The sequence below is a fragment of the Nerophis ophidion genome, linkage group LG07 (assembly GCF_033978795.1).
Source record: "Nerophis ophidion isolate RoL-2023_Sa linkage group LG07, RoL_Noph_v1.0, whole genome shotgun sequence".
In the NCBI taxonomy this organism is placed as follows: Eukaryota; Metazoa; Chordata; class Actinopteri; order Syngnathiformes; family Syngnathidae; genus Nerophis; species Nerophis ophidion.
Genome location: NC_084617.1, coordinates 68,032,197 through 68,044,217, shown reverse-complemented (window position 1 = coordinate 68,044,217; position 12,021 = coordinate 68,032,197). Strand labels below are relative to the sequence as shown.

Sequence of the window (12,021 nt, the reverse complement as noted above, 5' to 3'; positions counted from 1 at the left end):
AGGTTTTAAATTAATTAGCGCCCCGGCGGCAATTCAAGGAAATACGGTATGTGTAAAAAATATACATTTAGGCCTCCACTCAGGCTTGATCCCGGGGACCCCAAAGGGTTTAGGTCAAAAAAATATTAAAAATGTGTCATTATTCAGGATTATTATTTTTATTATTATTCAAGTTTTAAATCTTTAGATTATAGGTGTCAAACTCTGGCCCGTGGGCCAAATTTGGCCCGCCGTGTAGTTTAATTGGCCTTTAAACCAGGGGTCGGGAACCTTTTTGGCTGAGAGAGCCAAGAAGCCAAATATTTTAAAATGTATTTCCGTAAGAGCCGTAAAATATTTTCTTAACCCTGAACACAACTAAACGCGTGCATTTTAAAGTAAGACTAGCCTTTCTAGAGTATAATAGGTCTCTTATTCTTTGTGATAACATTGTTATTCTGAAGCCAACTGTGGAGGGGGTGTGGCCTGCGGGCCTGCAGCAAAGCGGGGTGTTTCCAGGACCTGCCTCGAAATCAGCGACAGGTGCGTAGACGGCCCACCTGGGCCTTGTTACCTAATCACCTGTCGCTATGTTATAAGCAGCAGCCAAGAGGAGAGACCGGGTTGGTGCTGGAGCCAGAGCGCGAGCCAGAACGAAAGAGAAAAAGACAATTGCTGGAAAGCAACTGAGAGACTTATTGAAAAATGAAACAATATTGTAACCCTGAAACAGGCTCTCATGTCGGTTCTTGGTGGTCTGGAGAACCCCCAGGAGGGCAAGCCCCACACTAACCAATAATAAATAAATAACTTCTTACCATCACCGCAACGGTAGAAAACGGATGGATGGATTCAAATTGCACGAGGATGTTTTCTATTTTGAACCTTTTTTAACACTGATTACAAGTGGAATCATTCATTTTTTATCGTGTTAAGCAGAATCAGCTCAAATTTACCTGAGAGCCGGATGCAGTCTTCAAAAGAGCCACATCTGGCTCCCGAGCCATAGGTTCCCTACCCCTGCCTTAAACAATGACCCGCGAGCCGCACTCGGCCCCTGGGGCCACACTTTGGACACCCCTGCCCTAAGTAGTTTGAAAACCATAATTAAACTCCGACAAATAAATGATATTTGTGACAAATACTGGCAGGTCAAACATTTAAATGCCATTATATGGCCAACGTACATCATGAATCTGTTTATACCAGGGGTGTCCAAACTTTTTCCACTGGGGGCCACGGACTGAAAAATCAAAGTATGCGGGGGGCCAATTTGATATTTTTCTTTTTAAAAAGCAATACAATAGTTGTTGTTTTTTCACCTTTATGGCTTTCCTCAAGATTGGTCCCCGGTCTCCGGAAGGGTCTCAGTCTTAAAAATGTTAGAAATAACTAAGGATGCACCGAAATGAAAATTTGTGGCCGAAGCCGAAGCCGAATAAAATTTAAACGCTTGGCCGAAGGCCGAATACCGAACACCGAATAATGAATGCAGTTTTTCACAATTTTTTTAATATTGCATAAATAGCCTAGAATAAATATTTAGACATGTTTTTCAAATAAAGTATTTTTTTATTGAATATTGACATTTTTTTTAATATTCCAGTAGTCTTTGCTTTTCAAAAAAAGCACAGTTTTTCATTTATATTAGGCCTTCAAACAAAACATGCATTCCAAAAAAAAATAAAGTGCATTAAAGTGGATAAACCCACAACAAATGCATTATTGTCCTTTTGGCAAAAGTCTGCTTAGCCACAGTAGATATGCTAATAATGTAAACAGAAGGCTCAAGTAAATCTCAATTAAGTGTGTGCTTGTAACCTCTTACACTTATACAGGTAGCCTACACAACAGGCTAATAATGTAAACAGAGGCCCCACTAAATCTCAATAAGTGTGTGCTTGTAACCTCATACACTTATACAGGTACACAACATATCCCAACGTCACCGCGTCACTGCACATTGGTTGATTGCGTCACTGCGTCAAATAATTGCGTCACACGCCACTATTCGGCCTTGTTTTTAACTCATTCCACCGAAGGCCGAATGTGGCTTTTTTTTGCCATATTCGGCCGAATATATTCGGTTACCGATTAATCGGTGCATCCCTAGAAATAACTCATAAATTATTATTTTTTTTCATTTAACACTTGGATCTCGAGACCAACTTCAGGTCTGTCTGTCGTTATAGCATTATATTAAATTTAGTTTTTTATGTTTATGACCTTTATGTCAAAACCCTTATTTATATGGCAAACACACAAACTATGCGACATTTTCCCCCGAAACATTTCAAAGTGGAATATTTGACATGAAGTAATTGGTCAATATTTCATAACAATAAAAAAAGAGTAAGTGTTGAATAGCTCGGTTGGTAGAGCGGCCGTGCCAGCAACTTGAGGGTTGCAGGTTCGATTCCCGCTTCCGCCATCCTAGTCACTGCCGTTGTGTCCTTGGGCAGGACACTTTACCCACCTGCTCCCAGTGCCACCCACACTGGTTTAAATGTAACTTAAATATTGGGTTTCACTATGTAAAGCGCTTTGAGTCACTAGAGAAAAGCGCTATATAAATATAATTCACTTCACTTGAAAATAAGCCAAATGTACACTTATATTTTTTTTACTTTTAACGCTTAAGTCTGTAGATCTCTTCATTATAAGATTTTATCATTTTTTTCATACTTTTTTGGTTTTTTGATGCCTTTTTTCTGAAAGAAAACTTTGTTTCACACAAAATATGCAATATATTATCCCCCCGAAATATTTGAAAGTGAAATTGTTCCAGTGAAGTAATTGGAGCCTTCAGCAGGTCAACAACAGTCCGCATGGCAGCTTTGTGTTATTAGCGTCAACACTGCAACTTTTTCTTGTTACATGTCACTGTTTACTTTTTTATTACACTCTTTTATGGTTTAAATTTTTATTATAGTATTTTTTTAGAATGGGCCGGGGGGGGGGCCTTCAACAAATTAGCTGGGAGCCACAAATGGCCCTCGGGCCGCACTTTGGACACGGCTGGTTTATACATTTAGTAATGTTTTTTTTGTGCCGTGAGACTATTTGAATGTAAAATATGTGCTTTGGCTCAATAAAGGTTATGAAACAGTGTTTTAGCCGTTGATGGCATAACCAACAGCAGACCTAGTTTTCCTCAAAATGTGCTGGATTTCTCCTCTGGTATTTGTCAGTTTGCTTCCAGCGTCCAACATAACCCCCTTCCATCCTCTCCATTGATTCCATGTGAAGTGAGTGAGTCAGCTTCACACAATGAGGAATGGGCCAAGGCAGTGGGGGGTTGCCACATCCTTGCATGGACAGAAACACCCCAACTTTTTGATGCATTATTAATTTTTTTTTAAATTTTGTTGTTTTTTGACTCAGTTTGTCAATATAGACTAATGCAGGGGTCACCAACGCGGTGCCCACGGGCACCAGGTAGCCCGTAAGGACCAGATGAGTCACCTGCTGGCCTGTTGTAAAAATCGCTCAAAAAGCAGCACTTACCAGTGAGCTGCCTCTATTTTTTTACATTGTATTTATTTACTTGCAAGCTGTTCTTGCTTTGCTCGACCTTTTTAATTCTAAGAGAGACAAAACTCAAGTAGAATTTGAAAATCCAAGAAAATATTTTAAAAACTTGTTTAAATAAATTCTTTTTTTTTTTTACTTTGCTTCTTATAACCTGCGATGAGGTGGCGACTTGTCCAGGGTGTACCCCGCCTTCCGCCCGATTGTAGCTGAGATAGGCGCCAGCGCCCCTCGCGACCCCACAAGGGAATAAGCGGTAGGAAATGGATGGATGGATGCTTCTTATAACTTTCGGAAAGACAATTTTAGAGAAAACATTTTTTAAAACACATATACCTTTTTACCTTTTAAATTCCTTCCTCTTCTTTCCTGACAATTTAAATACATTTTCAAGTATATGTATTTTTTTTATTGTAAAGAATAATAAAAACATTTTAATTTAATTCTTCATTTTAGCTTCTGTTTTTTCGACGAAGAATATTTGTGAAATATTTCTTCAAACTTATTATGATTAAAATAAAATAAAAATATTCTGTCAATTCTAGAAAATCCATAGAATCAAATTTAAATCTTATTTCAAAGTCTTTTGAATTTATTTAAACATTTTTGTTCTGGAAAATCTAGAAGAAATAATAATTTGTCTTTGTTAGAAATATAGCATGGTCCAATTTGTTATATATTCTAACAGAGTGCAGATTGGATTTTAACCTATTTAAAAAAAAGTCATCAAAATTCTAAAATTAATCTTAATCAGGAAAAAATACTAATGATGTTCCATAATTTTTATTTATTTTTTTTTTCAAAAAGATTTGAATTAGCTAGTTTTTCTCCTCTTTTTTTCGGTTGAATTTTGAATTTTAAAAAGTCGAAATTGAAGATAAACTGTTTCAAAATTTAATTTTCCTTTTTTTCCTGTTTTAAACCGTTCAATTAAGTGTTGTTTTCATCATTTATTCTCTACAAAAAAAACTTCCGTAAAAGGAAAAAAAATGACAGACAAATACCCATTTTTTTATGTATATAGAAGTATTTATTAAAGGTAAATTGAGCAAATTGGCTATTTCTAGCAATTTATTTAAGTGTGTATCAAACTGGTAGCCCTTCGCATTAATCAGTACCCAAGAAGTAGCTCTTGGTTTCAAAAAGGTTGGTGACCCCTGGACTAATGTAATGAATTCCTTTTTTATTGAGCTGATAAAGTAAACAACATTTGACACTTAAGAGGAAAACGCAGCAATGCGAGGTGTGGGCGAAGCAGAATGTTCCGTCCCAAAAGGTGGTACCCTTTGTCTGTGTTGGGATTTGCATTGCAAACATGCCTTTCACCCCTGAAAAAACAGTCTCAATCCAATTTATCTGCACGGGTGTCACATTTTACAAGGTGGCAAAAGTGGTGGCTGTTTGTTTTTTCAGCAGGGTCGTTACTTGATGCTGGCCACTAATAGTTGCTGCTCACAACCCACTTCATAGCAACGCAATGTTTCTCCAATTGACGTTTTGTTGACTATGTTTTATTCATTTGGTGGCTTTTAATTCTATCCACATTGGTGTTTGGGTGCATGCAAAATGTTTTGAAGTGAATCAAATGTGCTATAATAACAGTGATGTCATGTCTGCACACTGCAAAAATTGAAATCTAAGTAAGATTAGATATCTCAAATAAAGGTGATATTTGCTTATTTTCTGTATGATAAAATAATTCTTCTCACTAAGCAGATTTGATGTTTTACTTGTTTAAAGGGTTTTGGTCCTAAAGGCCTACAGAAACCCACTACTACCGACCATGCAGTCTGATAGTTTATATATCAATGATGAAATATTAACATTGCAACACATGCCAATACGGCCTTTTTAGTTTAATAAATTGCAATTTTAAATTTCCCTTGTCTTGTATGATTACGCGTGCGTTTGACGTCACCGGTTGTAGCGGACATAATTTTCCAGCCCGAGCCAAGCTATAAATAGTCTGCTTTAATCGCATAATTACACAGTACTCTGGACATCTGTGTTGCTGAATCTTTTGCAATTTGTTCAATTAATAATGGATACGTCAAAGAAGAAAGATGTAGGTGGGAAGCTTTTAGCCTTCAGCCACACAAACACAGCCCGTGTTTCTTTGTTTAAAATTCCCGTAAGGTGAAGCTTTACTATGGAATAGAGCGGTCAAGCGAACATGGATCCCGACCACATGCCAACCGGCAGGTTTCGGTGAGAAAATGGTGGTAATAAGTCGGCTCTTGCCGTAGTTATGAGCGGAGCTTGCGTCCTCCTCCAGCTGCGGACTCTCATTGGAGACACTGGCGGTCACCACAACCGTGGCCACACCCCTCCGACTTTCAGGTAGTATATAATCTCACTAAAACACTAGTTATACAATAGGCAGATAAGGGATTTTCCAGAAATATCCTAGTAAATGTGTCTAATAATATCTGTCTAATAACATCTCACTGCCCTCGCCTTTTTTTTTTTACTTTTTTGTTTTTTTCTAGTCCTTCACTCTCAATATCCTCATCCACAAATCTTTCATCCTCGCTCAAATTAATGGGGAAATTTTCGCTTTCTCGGTCCAAATCGCTCTAGCTGCTGGTGGCCATGATTGTAAACAATGTGAGGATGAGAGGAGCCCCACAACCCGTCGATGTTATTTCCGGTAAAGGCAAGGCTTTTTTATTAGCGACCAAAAGTTGCGAACTTTATCGTCGATGTTCTCTACTAAATCCTTTCAGCAAAAATATGGCAATATCGCAAAATGATCAAGTATGACACATAGAATGGACCTGCTTTCCCCGTTTAAATAAGAAAAGCTTGTTTCAGTAGGCCTTTAAATGATCTTAGTAAGATATTACAGCTTGTTGCTGATATTTGATGACCTATATTGAGTAAAACATGCTTGAAACTAGAATATCAACTGATGCAAATCTGTGTCATCAACACTCACAAGTATAAAATTACTTTTTTAAAGTAATAATTTCTTACTTCAAGCATGAAAAAAAAAATCATGATGCCGAGCGCATATAATTACGTCAAGATAATGGCACTAGCATTTACTTCATTTAAGAATATTTTTCAACATATTGAGCAAAAAGGTCTCTTTTTTTCTACCAAAAAAAGTGCACTTGTTATTAGTGAGAATATACTTATTTTAAGGTATTTTGGGTTCTCTGAAGTTAGGTAATTTTACTTGTTTTGGAAAGTCTTGACAAGCCGAATTTTCTTGTTCTATTGGCAGATAATTTTGCTTAGTTCACATAAAATACCCCTCATTTCTGTATTTTTTTTTTCTTGTTTTGGAACACCGACTTTTTGCAGTGCAATCCCAATGATGTTGTTTTTTTTTCCCACATAAAAGTTGTATTAAAAATACCGAAGCAGTAGAGGTATAATTCAAAGTCACTCTTCTTGGTCACATTTTCTGTTCTGTTAACTCTTAGTCGGGTAATATTGTTAATGTATCTTGATTTCATTTTGAATTGAACCAGCTTTTAAATTCATTTAAATCATGGAATGATAAGTCAAGAATATTGAACGATCATTTTAGGGTTGTACTGTACACAGGCACTAGTATAGTATAATAATGAATCAAAAACGGTACTATACCCTGTTTGAAAAGTACCGGTTCCCCAGCATGACGGTGCGTCGTCACGTCGTGACATTGCTGGTTTTGCGAGCAAAGGAGCATGTTCGGCAGCGCACACACGCGGAGTACTTGCAACACAGTGTGTAGACAGAAAAGGGAGCATGGACGCATTTTGGTCTAAAAACTAAAATAAAAGATGAAGTTAAAACACTGAAACGCCCTCTGAAAGAGCTGCTTTAAGACAATGTCTCTCCGCAGTAGGCAAGGTTTTAGCTAATTATAAATCACTAACCCTGGCCTCCATGGCGACAAATAAAGTGACTTTTTTACAAGTACCGTTATCACTGGAGGATGAGGAATAGCTAAACATGCTTCACTGCACACCTTAGGAGGATACAATAGCTCACCGGCGTCACAATGTAAACAAACGCCATTGGTGGATCCAAACCTGACATCCACTATAATGATACCAAGTACAGGAGCGTATCTAGTCGATATTAGTATGATTACATAGATATTTTTTATAGACACAAAATCTTTTTTCCTTTTTGTAATTTCCATTTATAAACTCAGTAAATATGTCCCTGGACACATGAGGACTTTGAATGTGACCAATTTATGATCCTGTAACTACTTGGTATCGGATCGATGCCTAAATGTGAGGTATCATCCAAAACTAATGTAAAGCATCCAAACAAAGAAGAATAAGTGATTATTACATTTTAACAGAAGTGTAGATAGAACATGTTAAAACAGAAAATAAGCAGATATTAACCGTAAATGAACAAGTGGATTGATAATCGATATTTACAGTTTGTCCCTCATAATGTTGACAAAATAACAGAATGAGCAAGGACAAAATGTTACTGCATATGTCAGCAGACTAAGTAGGAATAGTTTTTTTGTTTTCTTGCTACTAAAAGACAAGTTGTATGTTCACTATTTTTATTTAAGGACTAAATTACAATAATAAACATATGTTCCATGTACCTTAAGATTTTTTGTTGAAATAAAGACAATAATGACATTTTCCGTGGTCCCCTTTATTTAGAAAAATACTGAAAAGTATGGAAATACATGTTGGTACCGTATTGGTATGGGGACAACCCTAGATCATTTTATCAAAATACTTTAAACATGCCCGGTCTTAAAGGATGTGTTATGTATGAACAACAATAAAGATGTCAAAATTATGTTATATATGAACAGCAATAAAAATGTAATAATGATGTTACATATGAACAGCCACAAAGAAGCAATAATGATGTTAGATGTGAACAGCAATAAAGATGTAATTATGATTTTACATATGAACAGCAATAAATATGTAATAATGATTTTATATATAAACACCAATAAAGATGTAATAATGATGTTATGTATCAACATCAATGAATATATAGTAATGATGTTATATATGAACAACTATGAAGATGTAATAATGATGTCATATATAAACACCAATAAAGATGTAAAAATGATGTTACATATGAACAGCAATAAAGATGTACTAATAATGTTATATATGAACACCAATAAAAATATAATAATGATGTTGCATATGAACACCAATAAAGATGTACTAATGATGTTGCATATGAACACTAGTAAAGATGTAATAATATTGTTACATGTGAACACTAATAAAGATGTAATAATGATGTTACATATGAACAGCAATAAAGATGTAATAATGTTGTTACATATGAACAGCAATAAAGATATAATAATGATGTTATATATGAACACCAATAAAGATGTAATAATGATGTTACATATGAACAGCAATGAAGATGTAATAATGAGGTTAAATACGAACACCAATAAAGATGTAATAATGTTGTTACATTTTAACACCAATAAAGATGTAATAATGATGTTACATATGAACACCAATAAAGATGTAATAATGCTGTTACATTTGAACAGCAATAAATATGTAATAATACTGTTATATATGAACAGCAATAAAAATAAATATATAAATACATAATAATACAGATGTTACATATGAACAGCAATAAACATGTAATAATGATGTTACATATGAACACCAATAAAGATGTAATAAAGATGTTACATATGAACAGCAATAAACATGTAATAATGATGTTACATATGAACACCAATAAACATGTTATAATGATGTTGCATATGAACTGCAATTATGATATAATAATGTTACATATGAACACCAATAAAGATGTAATAATGATGTTACATATGAACAGTAATGAAGATGTAATAATGAGGTTAAATACGAAAACCAATAAAGATGTAATAATGTTATTACATTTGAACACCAATAAATATGTAATAATACTGTTATATATGAACACCAATAAAGATGTAATGTTGTTACATTTGAACAGCAATAAATATGTAATAATACTGTCATATATGAACACCAATAAAGATAAATATATAAATAAATAATAATAAAGATGTAATAAATATGTTACATATGAACAGCAATAAAGATGTAATAATGATGTTACATATGAACACCAATAAAGATGTAATAATGATGTTACATTTGAACAGCAATAAATATGTAATAATAATGTTATATATGAACACCAATAAAGATGTAATAATGATGTTACATTTGAACAGCAATAAATATGTAATAATACTGTTATATATGAAGAGCAATAAAGATAAATATATACATAACTAATAATAAAGATGTAATAAATATGTTACATATGAACAGCAATAAAGATGTAATAATGATGTTACATATGAACACCAATAAAGATGTAATAAAGATGTTACATTTGAACAGCAATAAATATGTAATAATAATGTTATATATGAACACCAATAAAGATGTAATAATGATATTACATTTGAACAGCAATAAATATGTAATAATACTGTTATATATGAAGAGCAATAAAAATAAATATATAAATACATAATAATAAAGATGTAATAAAGATGTTACATATGAACACCAATAAAGATGTAATAATGATGTTGCATATGAACTGCAATTATGATATAATAATGTTGTTACATATGAACAGCAGTAAAGATGTAATAATGTTGTTACATATGAACACCAATAAAGATGTAATAATGATGTTGCATATGAACTGCAATTATGATATAATAATGTTGTTACATATGAACAGCAATAAAGATGTAATAATGTTGTTACATATGAACACCAATAAAGATGTAATAATGTTGTTACATTTGAACAGCAATAAATATGTAAAAAATATGTTATATATGAACAGCAATAAAGATAAATATATAACCAAATAATAATAAAGATGTAATAAAGATGTTACATATGAACAGCAATAAAGATGCAATAATGTTGTTACATATGAACATCAATAAAGATGCAATAATGGCCCCTACCTGCGTGCTCGGTGGGCTGGGTGGCGTTGGGCTGAGACATGGCGATGCAGACGTCGTCTTGGGGAAACTTGTCGCAGGTGAGCATCTCCGGCCAGGGGAAGCCGAAGGCCTCCATGATGGGGCTGCAGCCGTCCCGCACGGCCTCGCACAGCCAGCGGCAGGGCAGGATGGGTGTCTCCAGGCAGACGGGCGCGAAGAGCGAGCAGAGGAAGAGCTGCGTGCCCGGGTGACACCTCTTGTGCACCAGCGGCACCCAGCTGCCCGCCTGCTGCTTCACCTCCGCCAGGCTCTCATGCTCCAGCAGGTTGGGCAGCAGCATCTGTCCGTAGCCCACCTGGTGACACAGCCGCAGGTCCTCCGGGATGTCCACGCACTGCGGCGGCTTGCCGTAGCTGCGCCCTCCCTGGTAGGAGTCCCACTTCCAGCTCACATGCTGCTCGTACTCGGACGCCCGGCAGGCCGCCAGCAGCGACAACGTCACAAGTCCAAGAAACATCCTAAAATAGCGGACCAGACTTCTTTCTACTTGTTCGACTCACTTCATGAAGAAAGTCCGAGAGTTAAGTTGAAAAGTCGACGCCGCGGCTCTGCTGAGTGAGACTCGGCGGAGTGTGAAGTGAAGTCGAGAAAGCCCAAGACGTTGAAGTGCGAAGCGACCAATGAGAAGCTTTTGGCGCCGAGCTGTCAGTCAAACTTCTCGGCCAGCAGTGGGAAAACTCCCCGTTTTATTTCCCTGCTCGCACTTTCTCTCTACCACCGAAATGCTTGAATTACAACAACAAAAATACACAAAAAGATGCAGCAATTTCGGCTTTGAACTCTAGAGTGATTCATTACTCTAGAGTTCATCATTTTTTTTTTTTTTTTTTTTTTTTTTTCCCTTGGCCTCATTCTGCACCTCCTCTCCAGGGCCCAGGCTAAGACATATTTTTTATTTTATTTTAATCTTCTATTTTTTTCTTCCCCCAACCCCCCCCCCCCCTTTGTTTACCTTTATAAATAAATAAATGATAAATGGGTTGTACTTGTATAGCGCTTTTCAACCTTCAAGGTACTCAAAGCGCTTTGACACTACTTCCACATTTACCCATTCACACACTGATGGAGGGAGCTGCCATGCAAGGCGCCAACCAGCACCCATCAGGAGCAAGGGTGAAGTGTCTTGCTCAGGACACAACGGACGTGACGAGGTTGGTACTAGGTGGGAATTGAACCAGGGACCCTCGGGTTGCACACGGCCACTCTCCCCACTGCGCCACGCCGTGCCCTTTATCTCATCTTTTTTGTAGTGAAGTGAAGTGAAGTGAATTATATTTATATAGCACTTTTCTCTAGTGACTCAAAGCGCTTTACATAGTGAAACCCAATATCTAAGTTACATTTAAACCAGTGTGGGTGGCACTGGGAGCAGGTGGGTAAAGTGTCTTGCCCAAGGACACAACGGCAGTGACTAGGATGGCGGAAGCGGGAATCGAACCTGCAACCCTCAAGTTGCTGGCACGGCCGCTCTACCAACCGAGCTATTGTAAGGGGCGCTGGAAGCCGGTAGACCCGTCAGC

The 12,021-nt window shown here is 36.4% G+C and overlaps 1 protein-coding gene across 1 annotated transcript in view; it reads right to left on the bottom strand.

The window, feature by feature from the left end:
• Window positions 1-11,148, bottom strand: part of sfrp1a (secreted frizzled-related protein 1a) — a 68,540-nt gene extending 57,392 nt beyond the window's left edge. The window contains exon 1 of the mRNA XM_061906963.1: window positions 10,463-11,148. Within this exon, the coding sequence (XP_061762947.1) occupies window positions 10,463-10,958 (496 nt within the window). The 5' untranslated portion in view covers window positions 10,959-11,148. The remainder of the gene's footprint in view (window positions 1-10,462) is intronic.
• Between the last annotated feature and the right edge of the window lie 873 nt (window positions 11,149-12,021).